Genomic DNA, 16,305 nt, shown 5'->3' with positions numbered 1-16,305 from the left:
TAGGAATATGGCTGCAAAGGGGATGAAGGAGTCCAGTGTGCGTTCTGCGTACTTGCCCGAAGGAGTCATCTCAGATGTGGAACCGATGCTCTTGTATGCCATGAAGAACGCGGGGTGGTGGCTCATGTTCGTACCAACTATCAAAAGAGGTTCTCTCTGGTTTCGAGAGGCTAGTTAAAGTAGTAAAGTTGCTTGCGAGGTGAAGGCAGAGCTCACCATATGTAGTGTCGTCGACAGAACAGAACCGACTGTGGTCCTTTGGAACAGGGCTGAGTTGTGGGTCTGAATCAGAGGCTCAGACTGTCCTTCAGCAATGTAGTTTGCACATACACTCAGGAAGCTGAAACACGGGTAACAGGGGCTGTGTGGAGGGAAATGGCCGCTTTTTAGTTTAGAGGACCACGAGCCCGTGAAGCAAGGGAGTCAGTACCAAAGGGTGCAGGACGAACACAGTAAAAGCGTAAACATAGGAACAGTCAAAATTGCAGTTGCAAACTGTCATAGCTGCGTTTGAAACCAACCAGAGCTACAAGTCCTAACAGCAATGAATCTCAAATTGTAATTGAAACGGAAAGCTGGCTAAATGCGGAAATAGGTTCAGCCGAAATTTTTACAAAGGACCTAGCCGTATTTAGAAACGATTGATTAAACACTTTTGGCGATGAAGTGTGTATTGCGGTCAGAAGTAGTTAACCTTGTAGTAAAATTGAAGTAGATAGCTCACGTGAATTAGTATGAGTAGAAGTTGAACTTGCAAACCGAAATAAACTAATAACTGATTTGTTCTACCGACCCCACTACTCAGATAATGCAGTTGCTGAACAGTTCAAAGAAAACTTAAGTGTCATTCCGAATAGGTATCTTACCCATACAAATTCAGTTACTGGTGACTTCCAACTGCCCTCGATAATTTAACGAAAATACTTGTTTACAATTGGTGATAGCCAAAAAACGTGTCCAAGATCGTACTGAACGCCTACTCAGAAAATTATTTTGAACACCTGGTTCAGGAACCCAATCGGAGTATATATGGCCGCGAAAACGTAGTTGACCTGTCAGCAGAAAATAATTCTGACCAAATAAGGAGCGTCCTGACTTATACAGCGATTAGTGACCCCAAGCTACAAATAATATTGCAACATACAAAACCACTAAAAATAAACGCAAAATACATCTGTTTTAAGCAAAGCAGCGACCTGTGGCGGAAGTGACGTGGATTACTGTTGTAGGTTGAAGTATTTCTGAGCAAACTGTTCAGAGACAGCGTATTCCCATGCTGATCTAACATCATCGTAAAATTACGAGTGCAGTTCCTACTGGGTCAACGATATTCTATTTTGTATATACGTAATCATGTCGTCTGTCCCAATGAATCACGTTTCTTTTTACTCCAGATCGAATGTTGTGCTCAGATCTCAGATATGCCGTTATCCAGGCGAACCTCTGCTTGGAAGATGCACCACTGACTCGGGTGTGGGCGGGGGGTTTGAGGGGGAGGGTTCAGCGGTGGGGGGGGGGGGGGTTGGGGAGGCATCTTTCACCTGGATCTCCATTGATCTTGCGGTTGTAACTGAAGGCACCACCACGGCTGCGGACTGCCGGAAGGCTGTTGCGAACCGCTTGCATTTCTTCATGCTCGGTGGTTTCTCCGGCGGCAATGGCATTTTAGACGTGTTAGAAAGCTAGAATCGTACTGCGGTGTTTTGAGGAGCATAATAGTGTACTCAGGTTTATTTCTTCGCCACCAGACTCTCTAGGTCTGAACCAACAGTGACTCTTCTGCCCTTTGCGCGACTACCAACATCCGGTCCAAAAATTTCGGCAGTGGCGCGATTTGTGCATTGCCCTGTTGTAAAATCTGCTCGGAAACCTATCAAGGACTTGTGGACTCAATGAAACGCAGAAATGGTACTGTATTGCGTCCCAGTGGTGAAACAATGCGCTATCATGCTTGTGCTCATATTTTTTTTTAGCTCACCTATGTATCTACATTTGTACTTCAGTACTCAGTTATGACTCAGTTATGCTGTGTTTTGTATCCTTCTGCCTCAGTTAAAGGGTTCACTGTGGGAGGGCGGCGTCCGGGGGGCGGCCCTTGTGTGGAGTCCACTGCTGCAGAGCGCGCCCAGGGTGTCCAACCAGCTGATGCACATCAGCGACTGGCTGCCCACGCTCTACACTGCTGCTGGTGAGTGCGGCACACGGCAAGTAGTTCAGCAACACACCGCTCACACGTGCTACAGTAAAAGATTGTTTACTTTCGTTCGTCAGTGCAGAGACAAAATTACGTAAGATTTCCGAGACCTATAAGGGTGATCAAAACAAACCTGTTCCGGAAAATATTTCATGCACCTAAAGATAGAGAAACCAACTTACATAAGCTGCCCTAGGTGCGGATGATGCAAGGTACAGGAAATATATTCTAGACAAGTTGTTGTGCCAGTCTTGTACAGAGTGCTCTCCTGATGAAGTATCTTGATATTCAGGGGGAAACCTGACGGACATCCCCTCGGATCTGGACGGAATGAACACATGGGATGCGCTCGTCACTGCCAGCGACTGGCCACGCACTGAGGTCCTTATCAACCGCAATGACGACGACGGGACGGCTGCCATCAGGGTTGGCGACTGGAAGCTTGTCAAAGGTGAGGGGGACTGGTCTGTCACAGGGCAGAGAGAGATGAGACAAAGGTGAACAGACACCTGTTCATTTGTTGGTAGTGGTGGATTGCTCCCATAACTGGTGCGTTTTCCCCTCACGACAGATCTTCCACAAACAGCGATCACGTAAATTTCTGAGTGACAGAAGCAAGAAGCAGCTTGGTGTTAGTTTAGTGTTTATGCCGCTTCGAAAGAAATTATCCGAGTGGGACAGCAATCGGTAGATGTGATCTACATCTACAGGCATAAAAAGATTACAGTTGAGAAAAGTTGGATTATTACTTCGTGGGACAGGGATTCACAAACTGAGCAAGTCAGTAACGAGTTGCACCACCACAGGCCCTTATGGAAGCAGTTACTCCGCTTGACAATGACTGATAGAGTTGTTTTATGTCCTTCTGAGGATCTCGTGCCAAATTCTGTTCAATTGCCGTGTTACTTCATCAAAATCCCGAGCTGCTTGAGGCGTCTGTCCATAATCGTTCTCAACTGGGGAGAGATCGGGGGACCTTGCTGAACAAGGTAGATTTTGACAACACGAGGATAGGCTGGGTGCCGGCAGGAATTATCTTGCTGAAATAAAATCCCAGGATGGGCTTGCCGTGAAGGGTAACAAAACGGTGCACAGAATATTGTCGACGTACAGCTCTAAGGGTGACGTGGATGACAACCAAATGTGTCCTGGTATCAAATTAAATGGCACTCCTGACCATCACCCCTTGCTGTCCAGCAGTGCGGGGCCTATAGTCAGGTTGGAACTCCACTGCTGTCTAGCGCTTCCCCAGACACGTCTTCGCCGGTCATCAGGGCTCAGGTCGATGTGGGACTCATCACTGAAGGCAAATTTGCTTCAGTCAATCAGATTCCAGAGCGTAGACACGTGTGAAAACGCCGTGGACAACGGTGGGTCACCAACCTGACTTTCGTCCACCATATGGCCCAAGAATCATGAGCGATTGTCTGGTGTACTTTATTTGATAGTAGGACCCACTTGGTTGTCGCCTGCGGCACTGTTACAGCACATCGGTACATTGACGATATTCTCTGCCCCCTTTCGTTGCCCTTCAAGTTAAGTCATACTGGGCTTGCATTTCAGCAAGATAATGACCGCGTGCACACGTCGAATGTTTGTAATGCTTCTCTTGGTGGACGTTCAACTTTCCTGATGTTATAATCATTTGCCTCTACCGATTTCCTGTTCTTTTGTGCCGCGTCTTCTTTGGTGTGTGAATTTTCGCTCTGAGGAAGGAAATACGTGACCTCGATTGCTCAGAACAGCACGAAAATGTTCTCTAAATACAAATCGCTTTATCCCAAAAACAGTGGAATGAGGCATTCGCATGCAAAACTACGTGTCTTACCACGAGAGATATTTGGAAGATCTTCTATTCAAGGTCTAATAGAAGAATCTTGGTAGTGCGGAGGAACATAATATCGATATAATTGGACCAAAAACATATAGATTTCAAGTCGTCACTTAGTCTCGTAGTTCCCTCTGCTTAAAATAATTACTCAATCTGAACGAGAGACTTTTTACACCGAATTCATAGCGTTGCATGGCTATTCAGAGTTGAAATTGCAGGTGTGCGCTTACGATGAACTGGTCGAAGCAAAGTGGGACACAACGTAATGCATATTCGATAAAAGCCATTTTTTCCACATTGGCCACCACTTTTGCGTTCCAGTGGTGCAGTACCAAACCCCACAGTAGCTGAAATTTGCAGCATTATATTGCAATTCCATTGTTATTGCCTTCTCTTGCCACGCATACAGTAACATAGGCTTGCGTGTTGGTTCACAAAGTCAAGGGCCGGTCGTTGTTGAAACGACTATCATGTAACTTTACTTGTAGTTTTTCACACTGTAGTTTTGTAGTTTGCTGTTCAGATAGCAAAATTATTTAATGCAAAAGGAAATATGGCAGTTATTTACAGTACTGGAATCTGTGTTTTTGGTCCATTTATATCGATTTTTGTTTCTTGACGTTATCAAAACTCCTTTGTTAGATAGTCAAATATCTCTCGCGGCAAGACCCGTAGTTTTTCATGCGAATGGCTCATACCGCTGTTCTCGGAATGAGTGATTTACATTCTCAGCACATATTCGTGCGGATCTCAGCGCTCAAGTTCACGCGCCTCCCTTGCGAGTCACATCGACTGATACAAGCACGTTTCTATGGGGGAGATAGGTAACGAGCTCCCCCACGATAGTACAACGGGTCACGAGGCTGGGAATGAATCTACGAGCCAAGACATTTCATTCTAGATGGGTGGTTCCACTTTTTTTGGACAGCTCTTTCTTTTTTCCTCTGAGACGGTAGGAACATTTCAGTTTGTGCTTGCTGTTGGTCCCTAGATTCACGTTAATATAGTGTAGTTGAACTTAAGGCTAAACCATGTCAGGTAATATACAAGTGGGCAGTGTAGGTGTTTTCCATACCGCAGGACCAGCATCTAGCAACGGCTACTACGGAGCGAGTGGAGCAGAGGATCCGCGCTACACGCCGCAGTACGACCCACAACAGGTGGTGAACAGCCTGGCAGGACGAGCCGTGGCCTCCGTACTGGAGGCGACCTCCACATCTGAAGACATGCTGCGGTTGCGAGCGGAGGCCACTGTGTCCTGTCCCAACAGGCCGGAAGAGCCAGCGTGCGTCCCCCAGACAGAGAACGGCGCGTGCGTCTTCAACGTGGTGCTGGACCCTTGCGAGGGCGCTACCTCGGACAACTCCAGTGACGTGCTGGACACGCTGCTGGTGCGACTGGAGGCGCTCTCGGACCCCATGCTGCCTGTCCAAGAGAACCCTGTGGAGCCGGAGCTTGTGCGCCCGTCCCGCTGGAACAACACGTGGGTGCCCTGGACCGACTGCATCGCCGATCCCACCTACATCGCCTGCAACGTCGTCACTTAGCGCAGAGTACCACCGTGGAGAGCGTCGCTGCGGTGTGCGTTGTAGCGCTGTCCGTCATTTTTCGTACTTATCCATCGGTTCCGTAAATTCGTGTAAAAGTTGTAATACCTTTCTAATATTACGATGCTTTCTAATGCTTTGGTATATCCATTCAAGCTATCTACGAAATAAATAATAAATCACTGTCTGATTAATGATTATCATGACTTTTCGCTGTCTCCCTTACGTTTTGTTTTATTTTGTTTATTCACTAATCATATACAGACCACAAGCTAAGTACAAGTATTATCCTTGAGGAGATGCCTGCATAATTTGTGAACAAATACCAACTATTTGTGGAAATTCAAATTTAATTTCATGAGAGAGAAGGCTTCACAGCCGTTCACATCTGCTGTGAAACATTTCAGTGTATGCGTCTGTGTTGCTATGTTTCCATGTAGGTTAATGTTTACGCTGCTGTTGTAAAATGCCTTAATCAAGAAAATGTATCTCTCCACCCTGATGGAAACTACTTGGAACGGTGGCATAAACTTCTTCTCTGTATAGTATTTTGAATTGAGAGCAACCGTAACCACTGTCCAAATCACTACAAGGGAAACGACACAGCTCTGGTTGCACAAAGTTTTTATCAAACTCACGACCGCTTTCACTTCAAGTTAGGGGCATTACCGGGTGATTAAAATTTTGTATATATCATTAATTTGAGCTGTACTAAAGCGTCTCGATGACGTTACTGATAAATTAAAATCATCTAGAAGCGTTTGTCAAATCGATAAAAATGGAGTGTCCCGGAAACAAAGTATCTATAGAAATATAAAGACGCAGTCCCATACACTGCAAACTTGCAATGGTGAAATTGAGCCTACATTAACGATATATCTTTTTTCACGGATTTGCATTGTTTCGAAATAATATTAATTTTTGTGTAGCATATTTTCAGTCAGAATAATAACGTATTTGTCAAAAATTAACCACCAACTTATATGTTAACTGATGCAGCTGAGTACGGCTAGTAATGAAGAACAGTGCATCCATTCCTCTGTTTCAGTCAAGCGCTCCTAGTGCTCCGTTTCAAACTCTCTAAAATCTTTGTTTCTATTAACTTTTTCAAAATCCACATCCTTAATTTCCTTCCTTTGTCTCGTTTTCCGGTTCCAGTTGGTAGTTTACAACAAATAAATTAGAAGATCAGAGCCCACAAGTCCCCCTCTAAGTGCATTACAATTTAATCTTACCTACATATAATAATCTGAAACTTAGCGAAGCCTCCAGACCTTTGCCACGTACACGACCTTCTTTTGTGATTCTCGGACCAAGGTTTTCTCCTTTCCTTCCTTTCCCTTAGTCCATGTCCCTCTATTTTTTCCCTATCTTACTGTGCCTACTAACGCACTACAATCTCCAAACACAATTAACGATCTGAAAAAATTGTTTTATATTATTATACCTTTTGCAAACTCTTCGTTATCTGCAGAGCTATTTGGCATATAAACTCGCACTACTTGCTGGAAGCTGGCTGCGTGTCTCTCTTGACGAAGATAATGCTTTCACTTTGCTGTCTACGTGTGTCTCACACGTGCCGCTGGCTGCAGCTGTTCAACGAAACACGGTACTTCGACAGCCATGTAGGAGACGCGGTGTAGCAAAGACGCTTATTCCGTAGTATTAGTCATCAGAAATTGACGGCAAGGTAAGCTCTTCGAATATGTTTTGTGAAAGATTGCATCCAACTGGGCACCCAAGAGCAATACAAACAGCTGATTCAGTGAATAGTCTCATCATTCACCATGCTCTTCCGAGGAGATTTCCTTATTCATTATTACTCCTGCATTACAACTATTTGACTTTGTCTCGATAACTCTGTACTCTTCTGATCACAAGACGTGTCCTTGCTGCAACCGCCCTACACAAATATGACTTCAACTCACCCATTTTGCTTTTTTCTAGTTCTCTTATTTACCTACACAATTAAGGAATCTATTATTCCACGCACTGAACTGTAGATAGTTAATATTGTTCCTCTGATTACAACATCACCGTTTCCCTTCAACACCTGGCTCTAGGAACGGAGGATCTTTTTCCCTCTGGAATTTTACCCTCATATAATTAAATCATCACTGCACCACACAGTACAGCTGCATGACCTCGGTATATATAACAGTCGCAGCCACTTGCAAGACAAGAAAAAAGAAAAGACCTACTACGAATGATCCATCCGAATGGGACGGACTTCGGTAGACGTGTTTCGCATGTGCAGACAAACAAATGATTATAGTTTCACGAAGATCGGATATCTCTCGGAAGGACACTGAGTAGCGGCATCAATTAGCGCAAGCCAAGCCGAATAACTTCATACATAAGGACCAGAGGTGGACCAAAGCGTTAATGACTTGCTCAATTTGTGAAGCTCTTTATCTTGATATATTATCCAGTTTTTGTGACACTGTAATCATTTGTTGAGCTCTACGTGTACATCACATCTACCGATTTTCCGCTCTGTTCGAATAATACCTTCTTGGTGCGTCTTTTTTCCTTCTTTTTTGTTGGTATTGGACTATAGCAAGGTCATTGTGTGTTTTACAATATCAGATCAGTCATCCAGATTAGTGCCTCTACAACAACTGACTGATAAGGCAGTTTCTCGTTGTCGAGGATCATAGGTTAGATTTTAGGTTGTCTGGCATCATATGTTGGCATTTAGAACCATTAAAACTTCCTTTCAGTACTAATAAACTCCTTAAAGAGCGGCGTCACGAAACCAGCAAAAGCTGCCGTCATCTGTATTCGTTTATAGACACCAAGATTCTGTCAAACTACCAACATCAACGATCGAAAACTATTACAGTAGGTTAAAGGAACGTTCTTTGGAGTCAAGTGCATAATTATTGTCAGTTGTAACATATTTCACTGATAAAACCGTCGACTGTCTTATACGTTTTTCTACTGGACCAGTGTTTTCCAAAGTTGCTGAAACCATTACCCCTGCGTGCAGTCAGATATTAGCTGCTATTCTCTCTCGTCCCCTCTCACCATCATCAATATTACCTTCTAGCTAACTTTTGGGATGTTCTGGAACATTGTTTATTACTTCCTATTTTGATGACAGGTTTAGAGCTACTACAGAGATCATCATCAGATCTACATTCCTTTGTTATAGTAGGAGTCGCTGGCGTGGAGCAGGCCCGTCCATGCTGGCGTGGAAAACATTGCTCAAATCGTTCATCACAATAAAATTAACAACCCATAAGGGACCATGCCTGTGTTTACTAAACAATTTTTTTAATGAAAAGCATTTTCCTAGGCCACTTTTATTTTTCAAACGACCAAAGAATGATATGTATTTTCTTACATATTTTATTAAACCGCGAACTTTTCGAGTCAGTGAGACAAATGGCATTATAATTATTTCTTATAACCTTCATTTGCAGAATGATAAAGCAATTCTCAGTGCGATGCGAATGCCATCTACAACTCGTTGTCTGAGAAGAATGATAGCTACCCATTTTGAGGATAAACACTTGTTGCAAAACATACTTCTTCTGCACCACTCCATTCATAGCGACGGACTACATCCACATTAAAAAACAACCAAATTAAAGTGTATGCACAATACGTACTGTTTGTAAATTACGAGACTGTTTCACTCCTAACGTCTGGTCTGACATTAACTGGAAGGAGGCTGCCAATGTTTGTATTTGCCCACTGCCGCCAATAACAATATTAATTATAATAATAATGCTGTGCAGGATCTGCAGTAATACAGCAGCCGTTTAATAATTTAGAGTTTTGTTATTAAACTCCTATATGAACTGCTTTCACAATCATCAGGAGAAAGGAATTTTATAAGCATTGAGTGAAATTTTTAAGGTATCTAAACCATGCCATGGAAACTAGTAACGTACAATCTGAATTTTTATAGAGGTGCAATATGAAAATTACACGTTTTTACATTCGCAGAGGCGATGAAGATATGAAATATTACTGGAACTTTAGAGATTTTGAGATTCCTAGTAAATGATGAAGAAACTGGAAATTCAGTTTTTTTCTGATAGTTTTATCTTATTTTGTAAAAAGATGATCAACTTGTTTTCATGAAATTAAAGTTTGTCTATTTTGCGAACAAGTTTATCGAAACTACAACACAGAAAACAGACATGATAGAATGAAATATTCAAAGGTGTCTACCGTCGAAGTGTATGTTGCTTGAGAGCAACACAGTAATAGGATTTCCATATTTACAATGGTTAAGTGCACATTATGAGTTATTTGTACCTGGAATATTCCACACAACCGTGTTTGACAGGCAAAGCTAAATATTTTACTTTTACACAGTGAAGCTTTACGCTATCGAGAGAAGACAAATGGTGGTGTACGCTTTTTTCTAGAGTTAAAACGTCGGATCTGACATGATGAATGACAAATATCTTTAGAAGAAACAATAGTACAGCACCGACTACGTATAATTGACAGCAATACTACGATAGAGCGGAATAGGCAGACGAAAAGCAAATGAACGCAGATTACCATTTGTTCTTTGTAGCGCAAAGATTTCCATAAAAAATAATGTTATATGATTACGTAGTTTTAATGTGGCCCTCACAGAAACTGAAAGAAAAATTGGATAAAATTTTTACAATTACCTTTTGTATACACAGTGTAACGTTCATGTCTTTTCTGGATAAATATTGGTGTCGATGTGTTTGAAAATAGTGAAGATGGGCTTTTACCTCAGCATTCCGTAGTATTTCAGTTCCTCGAAGTTCATTCTGGTCCGTGTAGCCTGATTTCAGCGATCGGGGGTGATTTTGTGTTCCGATGTGCTGTGACTCTTTTATACTTTCATAGAGAACTAAGTAAAAAACTTTTTCTTTTAACGACACTTGCACTTATATTTTCCACGTAAGCATTTTTCTTACAGAGTATTGTTATGTCTTCTGGGTACAACTATCGCTCTCAACATCTCACCTCAGACAGAAAAATCTATTTAAAAAACAAATGCAGTCTAATCTTCAATTTGCTGCTTACACATAGTATGTTTCTTGGTTATCATAACTATGTGCAATTTAGCGTGAGCTGTTATAATATAATAAATTTTATCGTCCAAACAAAGAGGTAAAATGACGACTGTTTTTTCTTTATGTTTAGATACGTTATTTCCGTCCTCACTGGAAACTGGCGTCAATAACTTTACTTCCTTCGAGGACAGTATGCAGTATATACATTATGACATTTTATACATGTAATTCATATACAGTCTTACAGTATGAAATGTTACTGTGCGTCTAACATGGCCCAGGAATTTAATCCTTTACTGCTGGACCAGTGGATGATGATTGTGAACTGATTCCGACCCTCTTCTTATGTGTTTGGACCTCAGTCGGAACACTCACATCTGATATTTCACCCGACGTATCGTGCGTTAATTCAACTTTAAAGTAACTCGGTCACCGTTAATTATCTTGTTTACATGGAGGTCCTGCAAAGCACTATCTCCGTAGAACAGTACGTGGCCCTGGATGGATTTAAATCTGTCTCTGGCCGGCCGAGGTGGCCGAGCGGCTCTAGGCGCTACAGTCTGGAACCGCGCGACCGCTACGGTCGCAGGTTCGAATCCTGCCTCGGGAATGGATGTTTGTGATGTCATTAGGTTTAGTTAGGTTTAAGTAGTTCTAAGTTCTAGGGGACTGATGACCTCAGAAGTTAAGTCCCATAGTGCTCAGAGCCATATGAACCAAACCTGTCTCTTTCTAGCTGTTGTTGGTGGAAGGGAAAACAATATCTACCATAATTACGAAGTGATGTCAACATTTCATCATTGACTGTCTTGTATTTGTTTCTGTGGGTGTACAATTACAATTACTTAGTAACTTAGAGCAGATACAATATAAAAAAGAAGTAAAACGTACTCCTTGAAGGCTAAATAAGAATTAAGTGACATTTCATTTTAGAGCTCCCTTTGCTCGTTGTTGTTTACATTCCTTCCTTTTCTCGTTGTTGTTTACATTCCTTTAGAGGGTGTCTGCTCGTTGGCAGTCGAGACACCGCCAAGCTGTGATGTCAGAAAAGGCCCCGCCGACAGCAGGTAAAGACGTTTACTCGCCTTAGCGCCTCGCCCATAACTTGAACCGTACACCTTTCAGTTTTATTCTGCACAAACGTGAAATGAAACGACCGCGTTCAGTATGTGTTTCATGACTTTTTTCCTGCGTAATACTGCTTTACTATTTCGACACCATCATCTTTCTTTATCATAAACACTGAGTGGAAAACGTCGTTTACTTAAATGCCACGTAACACAGTAGATGGATGTTGTGGAGTTTTAAGTTTTTTGTGTTTTTGACTGGGCGCAGGTTAGCCCTTATTGATAATTCACGATAAATCTTCATAATATTAGCTCACAAATCACAATTTGTACATTTCATAGTCACATAAGGATATTTTGTGTTTACTGTCTTATTTATAAATTTTTATTTATATTAATTTTCGTCATTCTTGATTACTTAGTCTTTATTACATTTAATTTAGTGTCCATCCTTCATTTATGGAAGTGGTTACTACTTTTCCAACGCAATGGGGTACATTCTTTTGCGACAGCTAAACAGTACTGTCCGACTTTCCTTTCTGTTAAGCCGTCTTGTTTGGGTCCCCCCGCCAGAACTGCAATGTTGCCAGCGCGTCAGTTAACAGGAATAAGCTGGCACCTGCGGTGCTAGTCCGTGCGACTGCACGCCCATACTTGTCTGGTGTCCCATAAACGCCCCTCCATGGAATACGGCGGGTGTGGACGAACGACGCGAGGAAGAAGTCAGAACTGGTCCATACGGCAAAACCTACATAATGTAGGTTTGCCGCACCATCACCAGCAGATTTCTCAAGTAACAGTTCGCCCGTCCCTAACGGTTGTAGTCCTACTACCGTCCAGGGAACACTTCGTCGTACACACGTTGATGTTCGTACAATTGAAGTCTATGCTTCGTAATTTGAACATTTTAACACATTTTTAATACGAAGACTGTAAATGCATCTCACGAGTCGTGTCACAGTTTCATTTCCGTGCACCTTTACATCACTTTCAAGTACAAAGCCATTATAATATAGTTTTCGACACATGTTTACTGTGAAATACGTACTGCTATTTATAATTTGTGTCACAAAAATTTTGAAACCAAAGTTTTTAAAGAAGGAGAGGGCTTTCCACGTGTCAGTTTTCTTTGTATTATATTGTTTTAGGTAGAGAAGGAAATTTTAAAGTTTATTTTGGATAATTCGCGATTCTTCCTATTTCAGACACGTTTTTTATCGGTCAATTTTTCACAGCCCATCAGGATTTTCATCATAGTTCTGTCAGATCTAAGCTTTTAGTACATTCAGCAGCATCTGAGGGGTGATTTCTACAGTACCCACCTAAATGCTGCGATAGAGGGGCACGTATCAGAGAGTACATTTCAGTAGAGAGTCTGACTACACTATTAGAAAAAAAGTTTTGGAAAAAGGCAAGGGAAAAAATAATACAGCGTGACTTAATCTTGAATACGTCTACTGTGTATTATGTACATATTGACGTGGACGAGGTCGGTAAGGAATTGGCACTGTGTCTTCCTTCTGTTTTCCTTGTTTCTGTTTAGAAAGCGATACGATTTACATCGTCTCAATTTTACTGTTCCGGTTAAGTTTGCGTAAATGTTTAGTGTTACTTGTTTATGCTGATGCAAGTAAATATTTGTCTTGAGTCACTTTCACCTTAATTATCCTTATTACTACGGATATGTGCAGATTTATACCGTTGTTTATTTGACAAGTAGTCTAGTGGTCTTAAAGCAATTCTTTAATTCATTTTCGTACAGAACGTATGTTTCGCAGTTCTATTAAGCTAATATTTTTGTATGCTGACAGTATAAAGCATTTGAACTCACATAATGTAGCAAACAGTGAAAGACATTAATGCAAGAATGTATTTTAAGTAATATCTTTGACGTTCATAGGTGATTATCGAATCATAATGCGTTATTTGAATATGCAAATGATCGCATCTGTGTGAGGGGCGACAGAGTTGTCGTTGCCCTGATTTTTGAAATAGTTTCTGCTCTGACATGTGAAACGAACACTATCAAGTGATTTACAACCCAATGCTTTCGTGTCTCACTGCGTGTATCATCTCTTCCGTCACTCGTTTTCTACTTAGTTATGGAAGTTCTATCAGTTCTGTTTCGTCTATGTTGCCGGTGTGGAAGCAAGACTGTATCCCGGTACCTGTAGCTATTCGTCGAAGTATGCATCAATCAAAGTAAGACCTATTATACACCTTTGTTTAGCGCTTGGCCAGATTCACATTCCGCTAAAACGGTGTTTCAGTAACCTGGCCGTATTGCCGAAGTTATTCATCGTAACTATTGTTGACTGTTCCTGGAAGACACATTAGTATTCTCTTCCGTTTCTTCCGCTGGGTGCTGTTGGTTTCATTTCAGTGCTAATATTCAGCCCAATGTATTAGAAATGAATTACTGATGTTTAGTGGTTGAGTCCTGGGTTTGTTTGAATCGATAACCAGCACGTCCCATATCACTCACGACGCCCGTAAACCAACCAACATAAATGTGACATAAATTTGCATTGGTGTAACTTGTTTATCCAGTTTTCTATGAGGATTTAGTTGATTAGTTGAATAAGTATTTGATACTTTAAATGATGTAATACTGGTTCCACCTGTGAAATGGGATTTTGACATGCGCTGTTCTCTTTTTTGGGTTCTGGTCAACTCCACGTTATGTAATCCTAATGTTCTGTTAAGCCTCTCAGCACTCGCAACAGTCATCCGGGGTATATCTAATTTGTTACTTAGGATAATTAATAGTAATTTTATTCAGTTCATTCCAGTCCTCTCATTTCTTGAGTGACTACAAGGTCTTCTATTTTCTACCCTTATTCTGGAAGTGTGCGTGCCTGTTATCTGCAAAGATTTATTAAGGGGCTCTTCCTATGTGCCGTTACAGTTGCCTGGCTCCTGGTGGCTGTTACGATTTCTATCGAGACTTGTTTGTTCTTCAGCCAACCGCTTCAATTAATGAGTTTAACATCTTGTGGAGGTAAATCTTACCCTTTCTTTACCTACCTCAGCCTTAGGGAGGAGTTTAATTCCTCAATCTAGCTTTAGGTCAGCGGTGGTCCATTAGGATTCCTTTTATCTTAAGATAGTTTTATATGGCTCTAGAGAGTAATTGTGGTCGAGTTTATTAAGTTGATTTTACACGGCCAATGTGATCCCCAAGTGGTGGTTTTAAGAATAATTTGTAATCCCTTTTATATGCTGAATTGTTGAGAGTGAAACAGAGTTGTGATAGAAGCCTGTTTATATATATTTATGATATCTTTAAATTTCTTGTGCTATTTCCATGATTTAATGTATATGCTCATTTTAATGGGTGCTCGATTTATCCTGTCTTATTTAGTGTTTATCACTCGCAAATTAAACTAACTAATGCGGTTTCCTGTGACACGTGAATTTGCTTAGTGCTCCGTGTTCTACGATTTATCTCGTCGGAAAGTGTTTCAGTGCTATACTGTATACCACTCAAATCTGAACCAAGTTGTTCTCCACTTTAACTGTTTACTCCCTAATTTTCATGGAAATTAAAATTTCTAAATTTGTAAGCCATAATCTGTTTTGTGTAAATTTTTGTCAATATAGCTGTGACCTACCTAAACAATTTCAACACGTAATTGTTGGTGTTTTAACTGGGTTTGTTCCAATAAATGCAAACATTAAGTGAAGCTTGTGGGTGATTCATATTCCCCTGTTCCTCATCCTTAGTAATGCTAGAACTAACTTTTTTATTAAAATTTGTGTTAAGATTTTTCAGTGAGTTACTGGGAGAAAAGAAAAGAGGCGCTACAAAAATGTTATTAAAACAGATTTTATCATCACTAATGTTATACAGCCCCATATAATTAACAATAATTGAAAATGAAAAACATTTGAATTTTGTGATTTCATTGTCTGCTTTCATTTTTTACTTTTATATTTCAGGAGAATCATTGCATTCCCCAGAGTCATATATACATACATTAAAAGTATAAAAATTAGGAGCACCACGAGCAACGTGTGAAGGCACATATGCCACAGTCACTTTTTTAGTGTGAATATCATTAGGGAAAGCAACCTCGTTAACGCTGCGAAATATCTCCCTTCTGATGACAATTTCGCCATAAACCAAGCGTATTGAAGTATTTTCTCGAGAGTTCGAGCCAGCAGTTGATTACGGATCTAGGTGAGCATTTTATTAATTACATCGCTTGTACCTAACAGTTCTGTTTCCTGTGGGATGAGATTAGGGCACTTGCATAATAAATTAATATCCTTAAGCTGCTTAGGGACATCGGGGAATACGTAACTCTTTCTCTGCCATGGTGACAAGAGACGTTTTCAGGATCAACTCTTGACAGCAGCCGAAAATAACAAAATCCAAGAACCGTACGTTCTGACCACAGAAACAGACTGATCTAGCCAATGTTCCTCAAAAATCAAGGAAGAGAGGGGTCATTAAAGACGGAGCACAAGCTCGAATTACGAAAAAGTGGGGAAGAAATCGACTGTGCCATGTTCAAAGGGACCATCCCCGCATTTGCTAGTAGCGATTCAAGGAAACTACGTAAAACCGATATCTAGATGTCCGGCTGCATATTTGAACAGTCATCCTCCTGAATGCGAGTTCGGTGTGGTAACCACTGCGCCATTT

General features: G+C 41.3%; 1 protein-coding gene across 1 annotated transcript in view; it reads left to right on the top strand.

Moving 5' to 3' along the window:
• Positions 1–5,572, top strand: part of LOC126474835 (arylsulfatase B-like) — a 79,277-nt gene extending 73,705 nt beyond the window's left edge. Inside the window, exons 7-9 of the mRNA XM_050102312.1 lie at positions 2,053–2,188; positions 2,487–2,645; positions 5,106–5,572. Coding sequence (XP_049958269.1) covers positions 2,053–2,188; positions 2,487–2,645; positions 5,106–5,572 — 762 coding nt within the window. The remainder of the gene's footprint in view (positions 1–2,052; positions 2,189–2,486; positions 2,646–5,105) is intronic.
• Positions 5,573–16,305: the final 10,733 nt, after the last annotated feature.

This window comes from Schistocerca serialis, chromosome 4 (genome assembly GCF_023864345.2).
Source record: "Schistocerca serialis cubense isolate TAMUIC-IGC-003099 chromosome 4, iqSchSeri2.2, whole genome shotgun sequence".
Lineage (NCBI taxonomy): Eukaryota > Metazoa > Arthropoda > Insecta > Orthoptera > Acrididae > Schistocerca > Schistocerca serialis.
This window is presented reverse-complemented; position numbering and strand designations above follow the sequence as displayed.